The sequence below is a fragment of the Sciurus vulgaris genome (genome assembly GCF_902686455.1).
Source record: "Sciurus vulgaris genome assembly, chromosome: 17".
Taxonomy (NCBI): Eukaryota; Metazoa; Chordata; class Mammalia; order Rodentia; family Sciuridae; genus Sciurus; species Sciurus vulgaris.
In genome coordinates this window covers 18,179,704-18,205,281 of record NC_136478.1, presented here as the reverse complement: position 1 = coordinate 18,205,281, position 25,578 = coordinate 18,179,704, and the positions used below count along the sequence as shown (strand labels likewise).

The 25,578-nt window shown below is 47.1% G+C and overlaps 2 protein-coding genes and 1 long non-coding RNA gene across 5 annotated transcripts in view; 1 reads left to right on the top strand and 2 right to left on the bottom strand.

Annotated features, from left to right (window-relative positions):
• GFOD2 (Gfo/Idh/MocA-like oxidoreductase domain containing 2) overlaps positions 1–4,662 on the bottom strand; it is a 42,700-nt gene extending 38,038 nt beyond the window's left edge. For 2 of the 3 annotated variants that reach the window (XM_079118299.1, XM_079118298.1), the window contains exon 1: positions 4,448–4,661. The gene's annotated coding sequence lies outside the window, so the exon portion shown is untranslated. Of the gene's footprint in view, positions 1–4,447 lie in introns of all 3 variants that reach the window. The other variant, XM_079118300.1, reaches the window with a different exon arrangement.
• A 3,872-nt stretch (positions 4,663–8,534) lies between these two features.
• Positions 8,535–25,578, bottom strand: part of RANBP10 (RAN binding protein 10) — a 78,968-nt gene continuing 61,924 nt past the window's right edge. Inside the window, exons 5-14 of the mRNA XM_079119273.1 lie at positions 21,394–21,416; positions 19,314–19,498; positions 16,757–16,869; positions 15,180–15,288; positions 14,929–15,077; positions 14,531–14,735; positions 13,523–13,644; positions 12,886–13,031; positions 12,476–12,587; positions 8,535–12,050 (exon numbers count right to left, since the gene is read on the bottom strand). Of these exons, the coding sequence (XP_078975399.1) occupies positions 11,920–12,050; positions 12,476–12,587; positions 12,886–13,031; positions 13,523–13,644; positions 14,531–14,735; positions 14,929–15,077; positions 15,180–15,288; positions 16,757–16,869; positions 19,314–19,498; positions 21,394–21,416 (1,295 nt within the window). The 3' untranslated portion in view covers positions 8,535–11,919. The remainder of the gene's footprint in view (positions 12,051–12,475; positions 12,588–12,885; positions 13,032–13,522; positions 13,645–14,530; positions 14,736–14,928; positions 15,078–15,179; positions 15,289–16,756; positions 16,870–19,313; positions 19,499–21,393; positions 21,417–25,578) is intronic.
• LOC306648866 lies at positions 16,879–18,464 on the top strand. Its single transcript, XR_013760514.1, has 2 exons — positions 16,879–17,685; positions 17,775–18,464. It is a non-coding gene; the product is annotated as an uncharacterized lncRNA (long non-coding RNA).

Sequence of the window (25,578 nt, the reverse complement as noted above, 5' to 3'; positions counted from 1 at the left end):
AAGCTATCCTGGATCCCAAAGAGTGTCTTTTAAAAACTGATAGTACCTAGCACCAGGACACTACTGGCAACTCTTTAAGAGCAGGGACTAAGAATAAGCGTTTAAGGACAGGTTGAGTGTGTATTTAAGTAATGCAGGAATATTCATCTCCTCCTTGTTAACATTTAATCCTTATTTTATAAGCATCTCTCACAAAACAGAAATTTTCTTTTCTTTTGTCTTGGTTTGATGAGATGGTACTTTAGTAAGCTTATTCCTGACTGATGTCTAATTCCTAAGTATTAGAGCAAAAAGAAGATTTAAAGCTTTCACGTATTTCTTAGTATTGCTTAGATTCTACTTTTCAGGGATTCAAGCTTATTTCAGGTATCTATCATTTCCACTTTTAAAAACATGACATTGAGCCAGGTGTGGTGGCACATGCCTACAATCCCAGTGATTTGGAAGTCTGAGGTAGGAGGATATCAAATTTGAGGCCAGTCTCAGTAAATTAGTGAGGCCCTAAGCAACTTAGTGAGATCCTGTTTCAAAATTAAAAAGGTCTGGGGTTGTAGTTCAGTGCTTGCCTCACATGTGTGAGGCACTGGGTTCAACCCTCAGCACCATATAAAAATAAATAAACAAAATAAAGGTACTGTGTCCATCTACAACTAAAAATACTTAAAAAAATTTTTTTTAAATAAAAAATAAAGAAGGCTAGGGATGTGGCTTGGTGGTAAAGTGCCTATGGGTTCAATCTCCAGTACACACACACACACACACACACACAAAATAAAACAACAAAAAAAATGACATCTAAATTTTCAAGTATTTTTGGACTTGTAGACTCCAAATCCAACTATGCCTTTTTTTTTTTTCTTTTTTTTTCCTTTGGTGCTGAAGATTAAACCCAGGACCTCATGCATGCTAAACATGTACTCTTCCATTGAGCTATACCCCCAGACCTTAGGTTTATTTTTAAGTTTACTAATACAAACTTGCTATTTTGAATACAAGAGAAGTAATCTCTCACTAGTATACTATATACAAATTCTCAAAAACAGCAAAATCTTTAATTCAATTTTTTCCTAAATGCTTTCCAAATCCAAGTGACTTATGAGATATCAGCAGGAACTTTTCCTACTTCCAAGTTAGTGGTCTGTTTGATTCCTGTTTCCTAACGACTGATCACTATAGTTCGACTTCTTTTTTGTGGTGCTGGGGATCAAACTCAAGGCCTCACAGATTGTAGGCAAAGGCTCTAGCATTAAGTCACACCTCCAACACTGTATATCAACTTTTTATATCAGATGACACTGCATGCACACTTCAATTCTTTTATAGTAAAACTAGAAAATCATTTCAGTGAAAGTAGATCTGAGCATTACTGGTTTATCTGGTAAGGTCTGCTCATGGCTGGCTTGTCAAATACTGTTGATTACTTTATTACAGGCCAGATTTGATAACTGCCCTCAGTTGCTCCCAATGTAGAGTGGATGCTAAGTAATTATTTCTCAAACGTTTCATTGCCATAGCAACTTAGAAATACTTTGAGAGTTCTGTTTTAAGTTCACAGTTCTCTGAAAACAAGTGTCTTTCTCACTGTAGAGCTCAGAAAATGCACACAAATCCATGAGGCACACTGCAGACACTTAAGCAATACCTATCCCAACAGCTCTCTCAAGGAAGTATTTGTGCTTACTTTCAAAGCAGGTTTCAGTTCCACTGAGAGCAACTGTTCCCTTCCATCTTATCTTGACTTCAGCCTCTTTTTTGACTTCTACCTGAGTCAATACAAAAGCAAGGCAGTTTCTATATGGAATACAATGATTTGGGGCTGGGGTTATTATTTAGTGATAGAATGCTCAACTAGCAATGTGCAAGGTACACTGAGTTCGATTCTCAGCACCACATGTAAATAAATAAATAATAAAGACCCTTCAAAAACTAGAATACAATGATTTTCATGAAGACTTCCTGACAAAATTTGGTTAACAGTTCTGATTTCCCCAAAGATTATATATGCTTCTGATAATGCTATTATATCTCTTGAGGTATATAAAAATAACATCCATAGATCCAAAAGAAGCCAATAAGATTCAGAGCCACTAGGTCCAGTTATAGTCTGGCATTCATTTATGAACCTAAGACAAAGCTTTCTTCCTTAAACGGACTTAACCTATCAATAGTCTATTTTTAATGTATCTTCTCATCACTGGTTGGGGGGGTTCTACAGAGTCTATATATATTGAAAATTAGTATTAAAAGCTACTAACAAATTGACTTTAATGACTAGAACCAGGGACCACCTTTTAAAAATCACACATTGCTAGTATAAGACTCTAATCCCAGAAACTTGATATAAGCTAAGAAAATAGGATCATGAGTTTGAGGCCAGCCTGGACAACTTAGCAAGGCCCTGTATCAAAGTAAAAAGAACTGCAGATGTAGCTCAGTGATAGCTCTGAATTCAATCCCCAGTACCACAAAATAAATAAATTAATTAATAAAAATTAAAAATCACGTACTTCTTCCATATTGCAAATTTTTAAGCCTTTTGTTGGGGAGGGGTGGGCTCTTTTTCTCATTACTGTTCTATTACTGAGCTCCAAAATTACTAAAATTACTATAGAAATAATATATCTGAATTTACCCTGCAAACAAAAAAGAATGGATTAGACCCAGACCAATCACTGAATAGGAAAAGTGGGACAACCAGGTGGTAAGAGAACCTCTCTTAACAAAATCTTCATCTATAAAATGCTGGGCTGAGTGGTGCACACCTACAATCCCAACAACTGAGGAGGCTGAGGCAGGAGGATCACAAATTCAAGACCAGGTTCGACAATTTAGCAAGATGATGTTTCAAAGTAAAAAATGAAAATGAGGGGGCTGGGGACGTAGCTCAGTTGGTAGAGTGCTTGCCGGGCAAGCACAAGGCCCTGGGTTCAATCCCCAACACCACGGAAAAAGAAAAAAAAAAAAAAAAAAAAAAAAGAAAGAAAGAAAGAAAAGAAAATGAGGGGCTGGGATTGTGGCTCAGTGGTAGAGCACTTGGTTAGCACATATGAGGCCCTGGGTTTGATCCTCAGCACTACATTAAAAATATAAATAAATAATACAAAGGTATTGTGTCCATCTACAAAAAGAAAAGAAAATGAAAAGGGCTGGCTTTATAGCTCAGTGGTAAAGTGCCCTGGGTTCAATCCTCAGAACTAACAACAGTTTTCCTTCTAAGAAATGGGGATTCTACAAAGAGAATTGCCCGCTAAAAATTTTCACTTCTTGGTACATGCAGATTCTCTAAATTCCCAGTCCCAAAGCAGTTATTATTATTTTTTTCACAATTTTTAAAAAATGGATGATATGAAAACTCTTATTCTCTGTTGTAGCGTTTCAACAGGAAATGAGTTTCTTTATAAAGAATGAATCTAGTACCCCCAACTCAAAGACAACCATCTTCTCCATTATTGCTCCATATCACAATAACGTTTTAAGAGTTTTTCTTTTGTAACTGAAACACTGTTCCCTTCAATTGAAGGGTCATACGCTAAAGGGTCTTCCCTTTTTGTCCCATAGATTACTAGGGTGGTGCCTGGCCTTGGTTCTGGTTTCTTCCTCTTGTGTCTTGCTTTTAGCATGACACTATGGGAACAATGAATATAAATAGAATAGTTCACAAACTTCCTTGGTGTCTATCCAGTGCAGTTTTTAAACTTTTCCATTCCTAGTTCTGTTTTTTATATTCTGCTGCAGTCTGGAAGGTAAACTCTTCACACTCCCATTCACAAACCCTTACCTCCAGGCCTCCTCTTCTTCCCTCACCATTCAAGTTTGATAAGGCCTCGATAGGAATGCCTTACTTCCTTCACCTTTTGTCTCCCCCAAGTTCATCTGTTTTCTTCCTGAGCTTTTAAAGGTAAGCCAGGGCCACTGAGAGGAAGCCAGACGGCAGAGCCAACCTGACATTCTGGGTTGTCCCTTCTTTCGCCTTAACACTGGTTTCTTAAATAAATATTTATCCCCTAGAAGTCCCATTTCCTTTTGGAAAAGGACGAACCTGCTATCCCAAGAACCCTTTGTCTGAGGCTTCCACACCTTACACATCCTCATCCACAAAGCGTCCATCCTCCCACAGGTCCGGGCGACTGTCGGCTCTAGGCTGTAAAGCCTAGGTTTCCGCAACAGTAAAGCGACGGGTTGTGTTCGAGGTCCTCGAGGATTCAAAATTCTACCATTCTAAAAACAAGCGCGCAGGTCCTATTTCTGAGGTGGGGTGGGGGACCCACCGGCCGACCAGTACTTGGCGCGCATCCTGGCAATTGGCACAGGCCCGTTGTAGTCTGGCTCTGCATATCCACGCCTCGGACCTCCGGCCCCGGACAGCGGAGGAGGCCCGGCCGGCGCCCGCTCGCAGCCGCGCCATACCCTTTTTCACCCTCACCCGCCGCCGCGGGCCGCCCCTCACCTGGCACGCTGGCATCGCAGGCCCCGCACCTCAGGGATACCGTGGATCTGGACAGGTCTCGGAAGCCACTCGTCCGCCTTAAGGGAGGACGTCTGGGATGCTCCAGCACCGGAATCCGTACAGGCACTGGGAACACGCCGCCCGGTTTCTAAGAAACAGGGGGCTCTGGAAGGGAGGGGCGGGACGGCAGGAGGACAACGCATGCTCTATGACGGGGGTGGAACCGGGCGGGGAGGGACCGAGACTGAGAGTTGCGCATGCTCAGCCTTTGAGAGGCGGAGTCTAAGTAGCTCGGCTCGGAGGCCGGGTCGTTCATTTCCGGCGGCGGAGACCACAATTAAGAGTAGTCTTCCAGCCTCATCCTTTCTCGGCTTAGCCGATCAGCGTCAAGAAGTAGGAGGTCCTGGGAATTGTGGTTGACCTTGGCTTTCCTGGAATGAAAGATGGTCTTATGTTGGACAACGACCTATCTTTACAAAAGGCCCGGTCTTTCGTCGGACTTCCTGACTTCTAGTGATTTGCCTTCCTGTTTTCTCAGGTGTCTTTTTGGACCCCTCTTCCTCTGGATGTTCTTTGATTTTCTCCAAATGTCAGTACTCTAGACTGTGATCTGAGTCTGTAACTTGAAAGCTCGGTCCTTGCCACCGATGCCAATTCAATAACAAGGACATGGTTTTGAGAAAAAGGAAAAAGAAGCTTTATTGCTTTGCTAGCAAAGGAGAAGCACAGGGGACTCCTGCCCCAGAGACTGATTATCCCCATTAGGAGGGACAAGGAGATTTTAAAGGAGCTCTTCAAAGGCTGCATTCCAGGTGTGCTGACAGGGGGTCCCAGGGCACCCTGATGGTGTGTTAACATTCACTTGTTAATTTGAGGGAGATTCACTTTCTAGATTCTCAGGCAGATATTGCCTTCCTGTGGAGCACAGATAATTCAGGGTAATCTTATTTCCCACCCCCAGGTTAGGGAGGGGGAGAGGGAGACAAGGAAAAGGAAAACAAGTCCCTTTTAAAAATAAGCCTCAGAACTATATTTAAAAGGTGAAGTGGGGGCTGGGGAGATAGTTCAGTTGGTAAAATGCTTGCCTTACAAGCACAAGGCCCTGGGTTCTATGCCCAGCACCGCAAAAAATAAATAAATAAATAAATAAATAAAAATAAATAAATAAATTTAAAAAAAAAGGTGAAGTGGACCACTGTTACAAGTCCCCATCACTACAGCGTATCAAATACCTTTTGAAACGTGGCTACACTTTGGTGTAAGCAGGTTAGGCCTGTGTGAAACTGTAGGAGGTTATTTCTGCATGGGGAGCCTCCACCAGCTTGTCTCTCTTGGTGACTCCTGGACTCCCACTCAGCTGCATCAGGAGGACCTCCCAGCCATGATTCCAGAGCAGCCTATGATGACAGAACATGCCAGCAGACCTGAGCTGGTTCCCTCTGTGACCTCCTGATCAGCTGCAGGGCTCTCTCTACTTTGGGCTAAGGAGTCAGGACTAACCACCATTGCCTCCACTTCCATGAGCACAGGAAACTCCTGCCTCTTCCCCTGAATCTGGAACAGGCAGAAAGGAGGCAGAATCAAAGTGTGTCTGCACTTGATCCGTTTTTGACTAGTCATTCACTAGAAATTCCACTTTTCTAGAGTAGGATTTATCAACAGATACTCTACTGACATTTTGGGGCTGATAATTCTTTGTTGGGCAGCGGTGGGGAGAGCTGTTTGTACTATAGGTGTTTAGCAGCATCACTGGCCTCTCCTCACTAGATGCCAGTAGCAGCCCCAACCCCAGTGTGACTATCAAAAATATCTTCAGGGCTGGGTTTGTAGCTCAGTGATACAGCACTTGCCTAGCACGTGTGAGGCACTGGGTTTGATCCTTAACACCACATAAAAATATATTGTGTCCATCTACAACTAAAAAAATATTTTAAAAAATATCTTCAGACATTGCCAAATGTTTCCTGGAAGGGGGGTGTAAAATCATTCCCTGTTGAGAACCATTAGTCTAGAAGAAAAGGAGCTTACTCCAGTTCTATTTAGGAACCAGGACTTTCAACGTTAATCTGACACCCCATTGCTCCCTCTACACTAATTCTTTCTTAAGAGAGTTCTGTAGGGGTTGGAGTACATGTAGCTTAGTACATGCCTAGTGTGCCTGAGGTCCTGGGGGTCAGTCCCTAGCACCATCAAATTAAAAAAAAAAAAAAATGTTCTCTAGAGTAATAGTTCTGTGAGATGCAACTGAAGCATTCTGTGGTGATGCAGGCTTGGAAAGTGCAGAGTTAAGCAACACATCTTAATACGACTTTTTTAAGCTTTCAGTTAGTTAGTGATATCACTATCAACATCCAAGAGACAGTTTTCCTAATTTATGGGCCACAGAAGAACCCTATTCTAGGAACCATGTCTCCCTGATGTTTTTCTTCATGTTCTCCTTCAGCAAATCTCCCTGCTTCGGTGACTTTTAGTTACCAGTTGCTCCCTTCTGACCTGTGTATTATTTTTTGCCACCATTATCTATCCTGTGACTCACTCTAACCAAAACCTGCCTTGTCTCTTCTCCCATCTCCCTCACTAGTCACTTATCTTGTGCCTGCAATTATCGCCTGTATATTGTTGGATCACTAGGGATTGAATCCAGTACCTAGCACATGTTAGGCAAGTACTCCCCTACTGAGCTACATCCCCAGCCATTTTTTGAGACAGTTTCCCTCAGTTGCCCAGGCCAGACTTGTACTTGAAATCCTCCTGTCTCAGCCTCCGAGTATCTGAGATTATAGGCATGTGCTATCATGCCTGGCAAATCTGCCCTCTTATTTGTGGCCTACTACAGTGACTTCATAGCTATTCCAGGTGGGCACCAGCATGTTCTGCTGTATCCCTCCTCTGCATAAAACCTGGTTTTATGGGGTCATGGGAAGCAGAATGAGGTAGAAGTGGGCCAGTCACACCAGGAGGCATCTTCACAAGGAAAGGAGACAAAGGGTCCCTGCATGTACTGAGTCTTTATGTACTAAATAACTGCTGTATGAATGCTATCATCCCCTACTTTCACAGGGTGGGTGGATTAACCACTTTTTTTTTTTTTTTTTTTTTTTTTTTCCCAGTGCTGGGGATTGAACCCAGGGCCTTGTGCTTTGCAAGGCAAGCACTCTACCAACTGAGCTATATCCCCAGCCCGATTAACCACATCTTAAGGCTGGGAAACTCAAGCTCACAGTTACCCAGTTAGTAAACAGACCTGACTGTGCTGGGATTTTAAGACAACCTCTTTCTCCTCAGACTGACAGGCAGGAAGCTCTGACTGCAATATCGTGGGTTATGGTCCTCAAATGCACAATTGCCTGCGTTCACAAATTCTGTACCTATGGTTCAATCAACAGAAAATGCTGAAAAAAAAATTGTGCATATACTGAACATGTAAAGACTGTGTTTTATCATTCCCTAAACAATATAGAACATTATTTACATAATGTTTACATTAGTAATATAAACATTATATTACTAATATAATATTAGTAATTATAGAAGTAATTAGTATTATAGAAGTAATGTAGAAGACCTGGGGATGTAGCTCATGGTAGAATGCTTCTAGCATGAGGCCCTGGGTCCAATCCCTAACACTATACACTATATAAAAAAATAGTATTTAAATATATAAAAGGATGTATGTAGATTATATGCAAATACTACACTTTCACATAAGGGACTTAAGTATGAGGAATTTGATGTTTTGGGGTATAGGGGTGAGGGTCCTGGAATCAATATCCACAGGTACTGAGGACTGATTACATTTTAAATCTTATGTTTGTGGAAAGAAATCCTGTGGCTCACCTTCCTGAAGTTGAATTTTTTTTTTCCTTGTCTAAGATGAAGGCGAATTTAGGGAGAGAATTAAAGCTTGAGTACTTGTGCTCCTTGGGATCCTGCAAACACTACAAAGTGTTGAGAGTCCTTGAGGAGGCATGAGGAGCCTAAGCATTCAAGAGGTGGGCCAAAGAGGGCCCAATTCCTCCAGGACAGGATGTGACACACTAGGAGTATCAACCCCAGTAAAACTCAAAACAGAGACCAGAGACTCATGACTGCTCATGGATGTGTATTTTAATAAAAATAATTCTGTCAAAATACAACAAGAGTTTTTTCATCTCTCAAGTACAATTTTAATAGGATGTTTTGTGTTAGAATTCTCTCAACCCTCCCATGCCCACAAGTTTCATGCTAATGCCAAGTTATGAACTTGCAAGAACAAAGGCAGAACCAGTGTGCACAAAGTAGAGGATGTCTGTTTCAGCTGTAGTTATTAAGGGAGGAAAACCCTATGCAAAGAGGTCGGCACTTGAGCAGCCAGAAGCCACCATCTGGCCGCAGGTCCAGGTGCCCAGGACTGGCGGTCAAGTAGGGCTCTGCTTTCCAGCTGCCACATGGCATGCATACCTGAGTTGTGAGCAACCAAAGGAACTTTTAGCTCCGACAGTCCTCTGCCTCATCTTCTTTGTGCTTGCTTAAGGGCTGGGAAGGTGCTGGGTGGCCAGGCAGTTCCCACTTTGTTTTGTGGTATCCCTGTTCTGATGGCCTGCACCCAGCCACAGATCCACGTGAGTGGGAACAGGGGGTTCTGGCTTTCTTTGAGTGGTCTGCCAGTTTTCTGCTCTGTAGGAGCGATTATCTGGTGCCACAAGGGGAAGGTGAGTGGGGAAGGCTGCTCCCCCAGGGCTGGACAACCCAACAGAGCCAGGTCTTCCATCTGTCCCGATAAGTTAGATCCAGACCTTCACCAGGGCTGTTCCCAGGTGCCTTTCCCACTTGAGGCTCCTGGAAGCAGACTGGCAGGGCTGAATGCATATAAGGGACTCTTCCAGCTGCAGGTGGTCTTGGACTATCAGCAAGACAGCCTATTTAAGCAGCTTGGTTTTGGCCTTCTCCACAGCTTATGGGGCAAAGGCTTGTCCCAAAGGTGAGCTGTCCAACTGGGACAGAGCGCCCCTCTGGAGAGAAACAGTAAACAACTTGGACTCAGCTGAAACAGTGAGATAAGGCACAGAAAATGGGAGGTGGCCGTGGGTACTGAGTGTGAGCCCGGCAGACACCCATCCCCATGCAGCGCACAGCTGTCCTGAGCCCTCCTGGGCCCTCTCTCAGCCGCTCCACAACCGAAGTCCAGGCACTCATCCCCATCCCTGACACACCCCTAAAGGTACCATCTGCTCAGTCACTGCTGGAAGCTATGCCACCATGACCCTTCATGGTGCTCATTCACCATTCAGCTTTAGGACTAAATGGTATTGTCCAACCCACGGCAATATGGTTAGTCCTGGCTCTGCCACTAATTTGCTGTGTGACTTTGGCCAAGTCAATCTCCTTGGCCTGTTATCTGAAAAAGGAAAGGACTGGTAGAGATGTTCTCTGAACTCCACTGCAGCTGCAAAAGCCTCTGGTTTTAATTCCCAATCCAGCTAGGTTAACCACTTTAAGTCTGATGTTTCTAATCTCTGAGGTTGGAGCTTGGTATTCCCAGCCTTGTATAGAATGAATTTCCTTTACAAACAGGATGATACCTCCCGATGGGTCATGGTTTAAGAACTAGCAGCTGGGGCCATGGCAGGGACCAAGAAAAAGAAGTAGTTAATAGAATTATCCCTTAAGGTAAAACTCTGAAAGATCTCAGGGCTGGAGCCCTGGCCCCTCACTAGCAGCTGGTCCAACTTAAGTAATTTTTCTTGTCCAGCTATGGGCCTGATGAGACCTGGTGGGCATGGAAAATCTCTGGCCATTCCAACCATTCCCATGTCCATTAACATGGAGCAGGAGTTCGCCAGCCCAAACCCAGACAGGTACTGGAAGTTTCACTTCTGGCTTTGCCATGGCTTACCCTAATCTTTGCAGGGACTGCTTGGGCTCTCCCTCACACTCAAGCAGGTATGGAAATCCTAGCCCTCCAGTGCTCCTCTTGTGTAGGCATCCTCCCTCTCCTTCTGGGCAGCCAGTCCTCTCCTCAGATGGTTCTCCCAAGTCCTAGCAGCTATTTCAGTCTTTCTTGTGATAGTGGAACTTTTTTTGTTCTACCAGTTGTGAGCATCCATCTGAAAACAGCTGGTGGGACATTTGTAAAGACCATGGGGTCCCTTTCTCTTCCTAAAAGTGGCTAGGGCCAAGCTGCAGGGAGCAGCTTGGCACAGCTGCAGTGAAGCCTGGCCCAGGGGGTGAAGGGTTCCATCTACTCCAGGGACCAGTTGCCCAAGAATCTGCCTCCGCAAGGTACTGGCTTCTCCACAGAAAGCATCAATCCCATCAGAGCTGTGCAGCAATGGTGAAGACCCAGGCAGGAAGAAAGCAGCCCCTGTCCTCAGGGGCCTCTGTCCTGGGAATGGAGTCTTCCTCCTGGCAGCCTGATGCACAGCAGCTTGAAGGCAGGTAGTTTCCAAGCAATCAATTGAGAGTAAATGAATTATTTGGCCATCTTAACAAAAAGGGAAGGCAGGGCATTGAGAAAGGGAGAGGGGCAAGTCAGGCAGTGAGAGGCAGGGTACAGTGGTAGACAGTGTGCTGGCCAAGGACCCTCTGCTTCCTTGCTTTGCTATGTGGCCCTGGGCTAACTTCACATCTCTGGACCCCTGACCCAGCAGTTCTCTGCTCAGTTCAGCTCTCAGGGGCCTAAGGACCCACATCTCTGGGGATGCTGCAAACCAGCTTAGCCTGACCCTGCCTACCAAGTAGCTCCCCAAAGCCTATTCAGCTTCCTTGGGTGGCAGCTGGGCCTGTGGCTCAACAAAGGGGGAGCCTAAAATAAACACATCACTTGGCTGAGGTGACAGAGATGATTCTTATTTAATGAGTCGGACTCAAATAAAAAACACATGGTGTCTGGACAGCCTCACCCAAGAGGTGCTGGACCACTAATTCTACGATAAATACTGTGTCTTTTTTTTAATATATATATTTATATATATATGTATATATATATATAATCTCATTTGTTTGTTTTTGTTTTTGTTTTACTTATGAAAATAATAAGCTATCACCAACCTGGATAGGCTTCATCACTAAATTAGCAGAAACCAGCTCAGCACAAACTCTCCCAAGATAAACACTGGTGGCTCAGTCAGGAGGAAAAAAGATTTAAAAACCCCAAGCCCTCCTCAAAACAAAACCCCCTTTAAAGGAGAAGGTGCCACATGAGAGTAACCAGCCAATACTGTGTCACAGGCCGCTGCACATGAAAGGGAGAGAGACGGGGGCAGAGGGAGGGATGGGCAGAGGGAGGGATAAAGAGAGGAAGGGAAAAAGAAGGGAAAGAATGAATGGAGGTCAGGAAGAAAGGAGGAAGGAAAGAAAGAGGGGAAAGGCCAGGCAGGAGGAGTGGACTCTGCCCATGGCTTCTAGGTCCCTGTGCCAGATGCCTATGGAGGGCAGGGCTGCTCCAGCCCTGGAGCTGAAGGAGGGTAGGCGGGGCCAGCCAGCATAGTCAGCTAGTGCAAGTAGTCATCGACTCTGGCAAAGGAGCAAGATCCCAGGCCGGCCCGGGCCATAAGCCGTAGACATTCAGATGCCTGGCCCAGGGCAAGCATCAGTGGGGGCTGCTTTGGCAGGTTCTGAGACTCTGTGGAGGAGATATAAGGCCTAGTCATTGCTCTGTCCAGGGCTTGATTGCAGGCCAAAGTTCCCTTGGGGATGGAAGATGAGGGAACTGACAGAATCTATAGGACAAGAGCATTCAGTGTTGATGTGAATGTCCCAGCTACCAGGCCATGGCCCTGCAGTCATGCTAGAAACCTGAGGATTTTAGCCTTATTTAGCACAGTGGGATGGTGTGGGTCCAAGGTCACAGACTAGACCCACCATGATCTAGTAGCCAATTAAGTTGGGTAAAAGGAGGTCGGAATTTAGGTTCAGCCTTGAAAGCCCAGGAGTTCCATAAGTCAACTGAGAGAACCTGTGCTAACCTTGCTGCCCTTCCCAGGGAGAAGGAAAAGGGGCCATCCAGGCATTCTGGGGTCAGCTTTTGCTTTTATTAGATGCACTCACCTAAAATGGCGCTGTTGAGAGCAGCACACACAGGTTCTCTCTGGATGGGGTCAAGCTGTTGGCCAACAGGGCAGCTCCAGGGGTCCGAGTAAGCCAGTAGGCTGAAGGCATCCTAAGGGACAGGTACTCTTAGGATTGTGGCACATATCACACCCAGTGCCATGGCTCCAGAGGGGATTAAGGACATACATGGTGCCCAGTGAGAACTTGACATACCAGGGTTGGGCATGGTTGCATCTTCCCCAGAACCTGGAGAGGATGGGGTACACCCAGAACACCCCACTTTGTATTACAGACTGAACTAGTGCCACTCTGCTTTATTATTGCTGCTCCTGACCGCTCCCAGAGCCACCCCATCCCCAGCACCAAATGGGGGCCTGCTCTGTGTAAAGGCTTGGCTTATCCTGTACCTGCAACATCTCTGTGTGAGCCAAATTCTTGCCGTACTCCCGGCCCAGCTGTTCACTCAGTGCTTGCAACTCACGGCCAAACAGGATAATTCTTTCTGTGGCAGCCTGGTTTCCCCCGCAGAGCTGCCGCCGAGAATGCCCATCATCTGTACCCAGAAGCCAGCAGAGAACACATTAGGAGGGGTGAGGAGGGAAGGGCAGGAAGAAGAAATCCCAGGAAGCTGCAGCTTCTGCCAGAGGCAGGTGAGGACCAGCAGAGCAGGTAGAGCAGCCAGAGTGAAGGTACTCTCAGTCCACGTAAGTACACACAGTCCAGGGGTCAGGTAGGACTCAAGAGGTTTCCCTCTTCTTGTCCTACAGAGATGCATGGTGCTCATAAGAGTGTCCACACTCCCAACTCCCTTCAGCCTCAAATGCAGGGGTCTTGTTTTTGGCAGCAGGCCTGGATCTTCCTACACATTTGAAGCTATCACAAAGACCCATCCATGATTGGCTAAGAAGGTGGTGGACCTGGTCTGGCTGAAGCTTCTCAGGCTGCCAAAGTCTGCCACATCAGCCTCTCCAAGAGCGAAGAGGCATCTGGACCACACATTGCCCTCTTGGGGAACATCAGGCTGGATCATGCTACAGCCCTTACCCATGCTGGACTCATCCGTCTGCAGGTCCTCATGCTTGTAGGCACCATTGACGATGCGTGTGGACATGCTTTCCAGCACACCATTGGGGTAATGCTCTGCCTCCATCTCCATTTCACTATCGCTGTGGAGAAGGATTGAGGTGGTATTGGCCAAGGGATGTGCTTGCAGCAGCCTGGCTGGGCCTTCATTCAGGCGTTAGCCATAGTTGCTGTAGGTAAACTGAGGGCTGTCAGGAATGTGAAAGGATAGCTAAAGTTTCCCAGGCTCCAAGACTTGGCACCTACTACTACCCAGCTATTCCCAGACGCCTGTCACCTGATTCCCACTCCTGTCATGGCGTTGCTTTTGTGACTCTCCCCTCCTGGTTCTCCTACCTCTACTACATAGCCCCCTCATCCCCAATGACTAGGATCCATAGGCCCCACTGGGCATCTCTGGTCCCATTTTGGCCTTCAGGCATGCCTAGGACCTGTTGAAAGTCACTTGCAACCCAAGTTCCCTGCCTGCTAATGTGGCTGTCTAGAAGCCATATCACATAAAAGCTTCTTCATTTTATATGCTGAAGCTTCTGAAGGCCCAGCCTCCCTAGAGGAGGAATCTCCTGGGAGGGGACCACACTCTCAGTCTGGCAGGGTCAGCACTTCCAGAGAAAGCCAGGGTCAAGGAAACTGGCAGCAAATCTTTTTTTTTTTTTTTTTTAATATTTTTTTAGTTGCCAATGGACCTTTATTTTACTTATTTGTATGTGGTACTGAGGCTCGAACTCAGTGCCTCACACATGTGAGGCAAGTGCTCTACCACTGAGCTACAACCCCAGCCCAGCAAATCTTGAGTAGGACAGAAGCCAGAGCCAGTGCCTGGCTTCGTAGGTCAACAGCTAGCATTCAAAGCATAGAACTGCGATTAAGGTGGGGGTGAAGGGTGGGGGGGCAGCAAAGGACAGACTGCAGTGGGCCCAGGGAGCACAAAGCAGAAGCAGAGCAGAGGAAGTGAAGCAAGACAGGCACCTGGTCTCCTGGTTACTGGTACTGCTGTGGGGCTGGGACTTGGTGGAGTCTGTTGAGTTGGACTCGGAGTAATTGATGGAGGATGGGGAGGAGGAAGACGAGGAGGACGAGGAGGAGGAGGAGGAGCTGGGTGCAGGGTATTTACTGTGGTTCTGTTTGCTCTTGGTGGATGCGATGCCATTGCTGCAGCTGGGACTGTCTGCTCCTAGAAGCCAGGGATGGTCAGCAGAGGAGGGGCAGCTTGCCACCAAGCAGGTCCCTGGATATAACCACAGTGATCCCCTTTCCCATCCCCCCAATCCAGCTACCAGCCCTGAGCCCAGCACAGGGAAGGGCAAGTGGGGTGGTCTTTCTTCTCCACACGAACTCTTCCCAGAGTCCTCTGGAGAGTGGCTGACCTGTGTTGTGCATGTGGGAACTACTGGGGCCATGTCGGGGACTGAGGCTGGGGGAGCCAGGGTAGCTGTCCTGGGACTTGGGGCTTCGGGAGCTCAAGCTGCGGACCTCACTGTCGGTGCCATTCACCATCTCCACAAACTGTCGGCACCTGCAGAGGGAGCAGAGCAGTGATGCTCTGGGTCTGGCCCGGGCTGTGGGTTCCTACCATCAGCTGAGGGGCTGGACTCAGGGATAGGAGACCCTGACTTACTTGAGCATGAAGAGTAGGTTGGGGTTGTGCTCCAGCAGCCCAGGGTAGAAGCGCTGGGTGGTCTCAATGGCCTCACCCACCCGGCCCTCCAGCACCAGCTTCTGGATCTCTGCAGAGAGCAAGAACACGGTAGTGAGGGAGGGCCATAGATTCTCCTCACATCCACAAGCCTGGGACACAGCCAGTCTCAGCAGGAGCTGGGTGACAGTTGGATGGGATGGCTCAGAATGCCCTGCTGGTTGGAGATGCTCACAGAAGAGGCTGAAGAGAGAACCTGATTGCCCAGCCCCTCAGCAGAGCCTGGTTTCAGTCAAATGACATGGAGTCCTCAAGAATAAGGGGGAAAAGGAATGGAACTTACAGCCCAGAGGCAGGAGGGGTGTTTGGAGGCCAGCTCCTATGGGTTACTGGTGGCCAGGGACCTGGCTAGGGGGAGGACTTTGGTTGTAGGAGCATGATCTAGGGATGGGCACCCAGGCAAGCCAGTGGCCCAAGGGCTCCTCTTCAGACAGACTCCTCTCTTTCCAAGCCTCACAGGGGCGTGGCAACAGGAGTACACTGGTTCAGGACAAGGATGCGTCTCCAGTCTTCAGGGGCTGCAGCGTGCTCCCTGTCGGGAGAGGAGGTCATCCTCCTCACACTGACACCTCTGATGATGACACCTCTCGGGCCACCAGCATTTTGCCTTTGCCTTCTCACTCTTGCCCTGGGGCCTGGTGCATCTTGCTGGGAGCGACTTCTGGGTCTGAGGCTCTCTCATTCGTAGATCCCAAGTCTGGGATCACTTTTCATCTGTCTGGCTGAGCGCAGCTTCTCTGGGAGACACAGACACATGCACATACACAGAGATGATAGGCTCAGAAAGACGTAGGCAGGCACTCACAGACGTGTGTCCACACACACCCTCTCACCCTCATTCTCCTTTCCTTCTACCTTCTGTGTGAGTTTTGTGCTCTCTCCCACCCATGTTCCAAGGTAGGGCCTCAAACACACACTACACAGGCCAGAATGAACACTGGGAGAGTTGCCTTTGACCAAGAAAGGATTAGGTTGTCTGCAAAGGGCATGACCAGAGTTGCAGAACAGAGAGAGGTGCCATCGAAGCAGCCACTGAACATCAGCTTTGTCCTGTTTGATCATTCAGTCCTCTCTGGCCAGAGACAAGCAGAACTACTAAGGTTCAGTAAATGGTGAGAAAGACAGGGTGTTGGTCTGATAAGACACAAGCACCCTTACTGGAAGACATGAATAGGAGGCCAAGTGGAATCCAGGATGCAGGAGGAAGGAAAGAAGCATGGAGTAGCAAGATCTAGCCATGTTAGGGCCTGGCCTATGCCAGACCTTCAGAGTACATGTTAGGGAGGCTGCTCTGAGACTATCCCAAGCTGATGGCTGTTTATGGGGCAATGTGGTCTTGAAGGAGGGAGAGGAACAGGGTCTGGGGCTAGCTTAGGGTGGCAGGCTGGTCTCCACTCCAGGGGAATGGACTCCCAACAATTTAATCAGGGCTGGCATGAGCTAGAGAGCAGAGTTAAGGACAGGTGAAGGAGGGAAGGGAAGAGGAGAATTAACCTTACTTTGTCTGTTCTTTATGGATGCCTGTTCTTCCTGAATCGGGGTTTCAGTCATTCGGGCAAAAGCCGTGGCCGTGGCGCAATACCCATGATGCACCAGGTAAGATGAGACCATGCTAGAAGAAAGGAAGAGCTTGAGGTGACACTCAAGAACTGCATTTCTGCCGGGTGCAGTGGCGCACACCTGTAATCCCAGTGGCTGGGGAGGCTGAGACAAGAGCATCGCAAGTTCAAAGCCAGCCTCAGCAACAGCGAGGCACTAAGCAATTCAGTGAGACCCTGTGTCTAAATAAAATACAAAATAGGGCTAGGGATGTGGTTCAGTGGTTAAGCACCGCTGGGTTCAATCCCCAGTATCCTCTAACCCCCCTCAAAAAAAAAAAAAAAAAATTGCATTTCTCACCAACCTTCTAATGGGACAAAACACCTCCCTTGAGGTTTCCCCTAAACATGTCTTAGTAATACAACCTCCACAGAACTGAAGGGGTGGAATAAAATAAAAATGTACCCCAGTGCTCACGCCACCAGGGTGGAGAGGGGCTGTTTGTATCTGTGCTCACAGCTCAGAGTAGTAGCTGCACTCTCTGGATGTGCTGCCCCTAAGCTTGCAGGTTACCTACTGGTAAACTGCAGCAAGCTGAGAGGTGTCTGGTGGTCTCACTCAAGACTTCCTGAAATGGCAGCCAGTCAAGCAGTGTGCCAGCTTCCCAGACACTGAGGACACCTGGCACACACATACCTGCTAGCAATATAGGAGCTCCTCTGTGGCTGCTCATACCACGAAGAAGTGTCCTACTCCTCTGGTGAGCCTGTCCTCTGGCAGCACTGGCTCCAGAGTGATGGGAGCTAACCAACATGCCAAAATCATTTCATGATATACCACAGTTCAGGGACCCAAAATGCCAAGTTATCAAGCTGATTTTGCTGATTTTGTCCCATTAGAGGGTTGGTGAGAAATGCAAAATTTTTTTTTTTTTTTTGGGGTGGGTGGAGGATACTGGGGATTGAACCCAGCGGAAAGGGACAAGCACTAGCAAGACCAACAAAAACATAATCTTTGGGAAGGGCCCAATTCCCAGCAACTATTTAACCTAATTTCAAACTAGCTGAGCAGTGCCATACATGTATGAGCATATGTGTACACATGGAGAGAAGGATGAGCCCCCATGTCTAATGTGTACAGGAATGAATACCTAGGTGTGTGAGTGTGTCTGACGTCATTACTGTTATCAACCAAATGTCCAAAGGGCTGTCATGTGGGGGGCATGGAAGTTTGTGTGTTCTCTCATATTTTAAGGAGTAAACACAATAATATGTGTAGAATACTTGGTGAGAAGTCAATAAATACAACCTCTTATTATAAAATTATGTATTAAATAACATTATATTCTGAATAATAATTATAACTATTATTTTAAATGCAGGGCAAATTTTTTTTGACCAAAAAAAATGGTTCAGGGGAAGTCATCCAAGGGGCTTGTGGCAAATTTGTCTCAAAGAGAAGTTAGCCATTCCCAATATTCATAAAACAAAGCTATGTGAAACCATAGAACACAAATTATATACAGGTCTTAGCAAATGAATACATACAGGCACATGGTACATACATGTAAACAAAAACAGCCATGTGCTGAATACAGGCTCTGAAAGCTGAGAGTATCAGTCCCTCCAGAATGTGGCCCAGGCAGCTCTACTTCTCCTCTTGCGCATCGGCAAACCTACTGCAGTGAGTGGCACTCTCCTGGCCCCCTAAGGAAGTACTCCTCATCTGCTCTGGGGGCCAGGAACTAGAGGTAGCTGTGCTGTTCTTCCTGACCATATGGACTGCTGCCTCAGTCCTCCCTTAGGGCTGCCTCAATATCAAGAACAGAAGGCTGCACAGAGAACCCAGTGTGCATCCTAATCCCACCCAAGGGTTCCTGACACCTGGTGCCTTTGCAGAGTAATTAACAGGGTGAGCAGAAGCCTTTCTCACCCTTGGGAGTCAAGGTGACACCCACCTCCTAGCCAAGTTGAGATGGTCATTACCTCACTCAGACCTGTAGCTGGCCAGTGGAAGACAGAACCAAACCTAGGCTGCCATGGCAATACTTGGCAACATGGGCTTCTGAGATTGCCTGGGAATTCATCATCCAGGGAGACAGCTACACTGATCCTAAAGGGGATACTCTTCCTGCTGCAACTGCCACAGATGCAGGGAATTTAGCTGGATGACCCTGTGAGGTGACTTTTTAGGCCACAGTCAACAGGATGGATACTTCCCATGGTAGAAAAAAGTACAGAGAGGAAAAGACCACAGAGGAATCCTGGGACATTCTCTGCAAAATGACAGCCTGTTGGTGATTTTACAGACAGGAGCCTTCCAAACTGGTTGAGGGGACAAAGGATTAACCAGGGGCAGCTCTGGAGGCTGCAACTTTCCAATGATAAGAGGGCACCAGGGCAGTAACTGAATCTCTTTGGAGTACTTTCCAGAAGCATACTCCCCTCTGGAATTCCTAGAAGCAGCTTGTAGTCCTGCAGGGGCCCATCGGAGCAGGGCCTGGGGGGTGGCACTCACTTCTGCAGCACCGCCTGCCACTCGCCAAGCCGGGCACTGATGGGGAAGCCATGGACAGTGCCCTGGACCTTGGCACGCCATTCCCTCATGTAGTCCTCGATGTCGAACAGGAAGGGCTGCTGCCCAAAGTTGGCATCCACAATCTCCCCAGGTGTCTGCAAGCCTACAGTAGGGTAGAGGTTGGCCTGAGGAGAATGAATGAATGTCAGTCAGGCCCTGTGAGTGTAGGGCCTCGCTTCACCTCCATGGCTCCTGCCAGCCAGTGCTAGAGCTAGAAGAGAGTCACAAGGTGGGAGGCGTAGGACTAAGCCACATTCTGTCCATCTCCCACCAGAGATACTAAACCCCAAAGCTTAGGGGGAGAAAGCAAAATAAAAGCAAGCAAGCTCAATATGGAGTCTTTTGCCCTGCACTGGAGGTCACTGGAACACAGCCAGGGTATAGTGAGGCAGGTTGGGCTGTACAACCCTGCAGATGTGCCCATGAAAGTAGGCTATAAGGTGGATGATTGCTCCTCTCTGAAAGGTCTAGTTTTGAGGATCACTTGGGCACAAAAAAAAAAAAAAAAAAAAAGAGTTACATGAGGGGGAAGGAAGGGATGGGATGACACAGAAGAAGGTGGAGGAGAGTGTGGCAAAAGATCAGATGAATTGCACTCCCTAGAGCTTAAAAGGGAGAGAAAGTTTGTTGCCCTTCTTGTCAGAGGCTCATTCAGCAGAGGACCTATGGCCAGTGAGGTGTGAGGCTCCCTGCTTTCCATCCCTCTCCCACAGTGACCTCCTCCTGTGGCTCCCAATGCCACTGTCCATAGCCTCACCCATCTTTTCCCCATATCACTGCACACTGTATTCCCAGGGCTTCCCAGTCACTTCTTTACCTTCCATCCTTGGGCTACATGTCATTGCTGGGCATAGTGGGTTCAGCCCACCATGATCCTTGAACCCACAGACCTCTGGATTCTTTCTCTTCCCTCCCATCCTCCATACTACAGGCAAAGCCTCCAGCAAGCTTTCTCTAACCAAAGCTCTGCCACTTTCTAGCATGTGGCAGCATATTGCCCATACTCACGTTAGTTAAGTTCTTCCCCAGCCAGAAAGTCTGCTCTCTTTGCCTAGGACCATAGCCCCTCTCTGGGGCCTCTGGATAGACAGGAGTGAAGGATTCTGATCCAGAGACAGGATGATTCAAATGCAGCAAATGCTGCAGTTGGGTTTCAGAGGTCCCTCAGATCACAGGGGCATAGGGGCATTTCTTTTGGCATTACAGGGTGCCCAAGATCCCAAAGTGATCACCAGAGTCAGCAAACTTTCCTTCCAGAACCAGCCAGGGCACACAGGGCTGGGCCAAGCTCCCAGCACTCGGGGTGGAGGACCTTTATGTGACAAGGCCTGTGATGACTCACAGGAAAGGACTGAGGTATGGGAGGTGGGGATGAGCCCTGGAATAAGCCTACAGGAAGCATCATTTTTGTCTAAGAGAAAACCCACAAACTCCATTTCCTCAGCTTCAGGGGGAACCCTGGGGATATTTGATGGGGATGGGAAGGGATTGGTTTCCTAAAAATTCAGCCAACAGGACTGGAGATACAACTCAGCTGGTAGAGTGCTTGCCCATCAAGCTCAAGACCCTGGGTTCAATTCCCAGCACCACAACAAATAAATAAATAAATAAATAAATAAATAAATAAATAAATAAATAAAATTCAGCAACAATTCCCTACACTCTGCATTCCAGTTTGCTGGCTGTAAGTCACATGGAGCTTGCCCAGATCAGCTAAGCCATGGAACTACCCTCTTTCCATGACCATCACCCCATTCCCATCCACCCCACAGCTGCCTTTGTAAAGGTCACAAATTTCTGTCACCTGCTAAGAGTCGTGGAGGAAGACCGGGCCTTGCTGCTGGAGAGAGGAAGGCCAGCAGGTATCCCCTACTGGCACCCTCAACCTTGACAGCACAGCAGACATCCCTGGTTGGGGAAAGGGCCAGACTCCACACCCTGCACTTGCAGGTACCACCACATCCCACTGCACACAGCCCCCAGTGGCCCAGAAGTGGGAAGATCCGCTGGTCGTACTTACCGGGAGGTCTGTGAAGGCTATGCCTGTGGAGGGAAAGAACAGTAATCAGACCATTAGATGGGGCCAGCTCATTGGTCTCCTCCACCTCTGAGGCCTTATGGTGGAGGTGATAGACAAGCACACGCAAGGACCTATTAGTTTTAGGACTGGACCTTTCTTTTGCTGGGTGGTCTATCCAGAAGCAAAATCAGGTCCTTAGGTAATTGTCCACAGCTATTCCACCCTCTCCAAGAAAGTCTGCTAGAAAAGACTAAACCCAAGTGATCTATCCCAAAGACTTTCAGGTCAGATCTTTCTCTTGAACTAACATATTTATGGAAGCCTATTGTGTGTATCAAATTCTTTGCAATCGTTCATTTACCTGATCCAATTCTTACATAATTCTGGGGAGTGGACATTCTTATCCCATTTTACACATGAGGAAAAGCTTCAGCAGTTAAATGACTGGCCAAATGGCCTGATGTTCCAACATTATCTCTAAGCTGATGGAGAAGTGAAGACAGGGAGGGTGATAGCTGCCCATCTCCAGACCACACTCATTCCCCATCCTCAGCAATTACAAGTTGGCTAAAGCTAAGGTTAACAATGATTTGTGTATCTCTCAAGCCCTCCTGCCAAAAGAAGGAGCTGTATTTCCAGAGACCTCAGTCCTGAACTGAATGAGGATGGAGGGGAGTGGAACCCCAAATATATGCACAGACCTGACCAGTGTCCACCAGGAGAGGAGCCTCAGAATATCCACCACATCACCCATGTCCTACAGATTGAGAAATGACACAGACCTAGCCAATGGAGCCTCTCTCAAGATTTCACAGCCCTTCATTTTTTTGTATCTTCTGGGAGTCCCTAAGACTTTGGCCTGAGAGATTTTCAAACTGCTGATTCCTTAGAGATCTTCAGTCTGCTCTTCCAACTCTAACCCAGAAAAGAAAGAGAAATCCATCAAGATAACACAGGTGAAGACTGACTCAAGGTTTCAACAACAACCTTGGAATGTGTACACTGACACTAGTTTACCAATTAAAAAAAAAAAAAAAATGTGAAGAGAGATGGCTTACATCCTTTACTGGGCTATTTAACTCCTCAGTAAAGAAAGGTCATAAACATCATGGTCTGCCTACCTGAGGCTACTTCTGAGCCCCATCTGAAGGGTCAGCATCACAGACTCTAGAAGCCCTTCTGCACCCTCCATTCTGCCCAGGAGCTTCCCCCATGGATCTCAGTGTGGCATGCTGCTGCTTTACTCCTAGGCCTATGGACCCTAAAAGGAGGGGGAGTTCAGGCTTCCTCAGTTATCTGCAGTGACGTTTGGCTGGTCACCCAACCTCTGTGAGCCCATCTGAAAATAAAAAAATAAAAAAAAAAAAAGGAAAATACTAATCCCTCAATTAGACAGTCTGAAAACTGCTTCATAAACACTGAATTCTGAGTACAAATTGGCTGCAGCTGGGTCACAGACTAGGCAACTGCCAACTTTTGGGCAGGGGATGATGTACCCAGGTCTGCCCATCTCTGCCTCACAGTGGAAGGATGAGGCCTAGAGGTGATTCCAGGAGAATGAGGAAAGAAGTTACTCTTCTCTCAATTGCACTGGATGAGGCAACACTGCTTCCCCAGCCCTATCAGTCCCTATGAACCTGTACAAGGCCAATGTGATGGCAAAATCTGATCCTAGATGCCAGGAGAGTAGCCAAACTTGCTGATAAGAAGGGTCCTGGTCCAAAAAGTCATAGGTCTGAGGGCACTGAGGTTGAGAAGAAAATATTTTGTAAGAGATCAGAGCCATATGAGGATGATTCTGCAAGCAAACTGACCACTTGTAGACAGGACATACCTCCATTCACTCATTCATCCTTTTACCAAGTACCTGCTGAGGCCTCCCAGGAGCCATGCCCTGTAATAGAACTGGGGAAACAGCTGCAAGCTTGGCCCTCAAAGTGCTTCTGACTGCAGCAAGAGAGATAGCATGTGACTAATTACAAGTCAACTGGAGGAAGGCACATAAGGCAAGTGTTATAACAGGAAAGAAGCAGGGAGGCCTTTAGATCCCTTTAGAGAAGTAGGATGGCAGGAAATGTCATCCTGCTTCTCTAAAGGGGTCAGGGTTAGATTCTGAAGCACATTATTGACATCTTTCACAAGATGGCTTGTGAAAAGGAGGCAGGGTCATTAGAGGATTCACTAAGCATTAGCTACTCTATCATTGCTTTTTCATGAAATGTCATGATCTAGAAAAAGGAGGGGACAGGTCATATTTATCTTTCAGTAAGGTCTCAATAATATCCTTGTGGACAAGATGGAATAACCTGAATTTCAAGCTAATGTAACTGACTCTTAAATAGCTGGTATCTTATCTGCACAAACTCAACTGTACACTGCGGGGCTCAAATCTTAGCTTTGTAATCTTTCTTTCCTTTCTTTTTTTTTTTTTTTGTTGCTGGAGATTGAACCCAGGGGTGCTTTACCATGGAGCTATATCCCCAGCCCTTTTTTAATTTTTTTATTTTGAGACAGAGTCTTGCTAAGTTTCTGGAATTACAGGCAGGTGCCACTGCACCCAGCTTATAAATATCTTCATTAAAATATATTCAAACATGTTTATCAAATTTTAGGCTAACAAAATATTGAAAAGGGGCTGGGCCTGTAGTGCAGTGGAAGAGCACTTGCCTTGCATGTGTGAAGCACTGGGTTCAACTCCCAGCACCACACAAAAGAAAAAAAAACCTGAAAAAGACATCGAATATTTGAGATACAATAAGCAAGACCACAGAAGATCTTGACAGAAAAATAATCAATGTACTATTAGATTAAATTTAATTACAACATGCGTGAGGTTTTTCACGGGGTCTATAAAAAGCATTCACTAGAGAGATGAGTTTTTAAAACAGCCTGTGACGATGAGCTTCCTGTAGAATCTAGGCACCTGGCCAACAAAGAGCTCATATCCCTTTGGTGGTCCTGGCACACAGATGAGGCCCTAAATGTACAGATATAGAGGGCACAACAGAGTTTTCCCCAAACCTCGTGTGCCACTGCAGGTGACATGCTCTGAGCAAGATGAGGACAAGCTGGAGGGATATGAAGGGCAGGTATCCAAAGAGGTAGGACGGGGTCTGGCTTCAGAGAAGCAGGTGAAGTAGGGCTCAGGTACAAGGTGAAAGCTCATAGCAGTAGCCCCTGGGATTCTGGCAGTAGAAGAACTCAAAGCAGGAAATAACTGGAATCAGAAAGTGGAGTGGGGAACAAAGATTCCTCTTGAAACTTTGGCCCCACCCTCCCAGCTATAAGCTTTTCACTGGCTGGACACCAGCAACTGCAGTCTCAGGAGCATTTCCCCAGATGTGTGCCCAGGAAAGCTCTGCACCTATGCTATGCTCTTGGCTGCCTAGCTCCCTGGGCTTTCCTGCCTACTCTGGGCTGAGGCATCCAACTGCTCTGTTGAAGAATGCTGGCTCCTGGTCCCCTAGCCCCAACCACCAGCAAACCTGATTTCCACTAAGGACTTCACATTCTGGCTAGGTCATCTCCTACAGAAGCCTCAGAGGGGTAGCAATCACCTTTTTATTGCCCCTCAAGCTAGGGGAAGCAGGCCTCTGAGGAGTGAAATGTCCATTACTCTTTCCTGCAGGCTTGGTGGCCTGGTTGGTAGGGTGCTGCCACTTCTCACTATACCATTCTAAGAGAATTAGGGTGTGGCCACATCAGATATCCCTGCAAACCCAGGCAGGCAAGTCCAGCAATTAGGCATCATCTTGGGACCAGTGTGGCCATATGCCAGTCAGTACATAGTAGGACACAGCATCAGAATAGCCAAAGTCCCTCTCTTTCAAATTCTAATTCTGTTTCAACCTGCATACAGGAAAGCTCGTCCCAGGGACCCTTCAGGTCCCATCCCCCAGTGATTGCTATCCTTCTCCTGGTTAACAGCATCACCAGTCCAGTCACCTTCTCACTTTTCCTTCTTGCAAGTACACCCACCCCATCTGTCACTAAGCCCTGCTAGGCCATTCTAGGCCTCTATCAGGCTTGATATCTGCTTTTTGCACCTATCACCTTACCTCAGGCCACCTGCCTCTTCCCCCAGCCTTCCATCCCTCATATTTTCACCAAAGAAGACTTTCTGCATGTAACTCTGCCCATTAATCATGGACAGCCCAGAGGAGATCAACCTCCATCATATCCCAC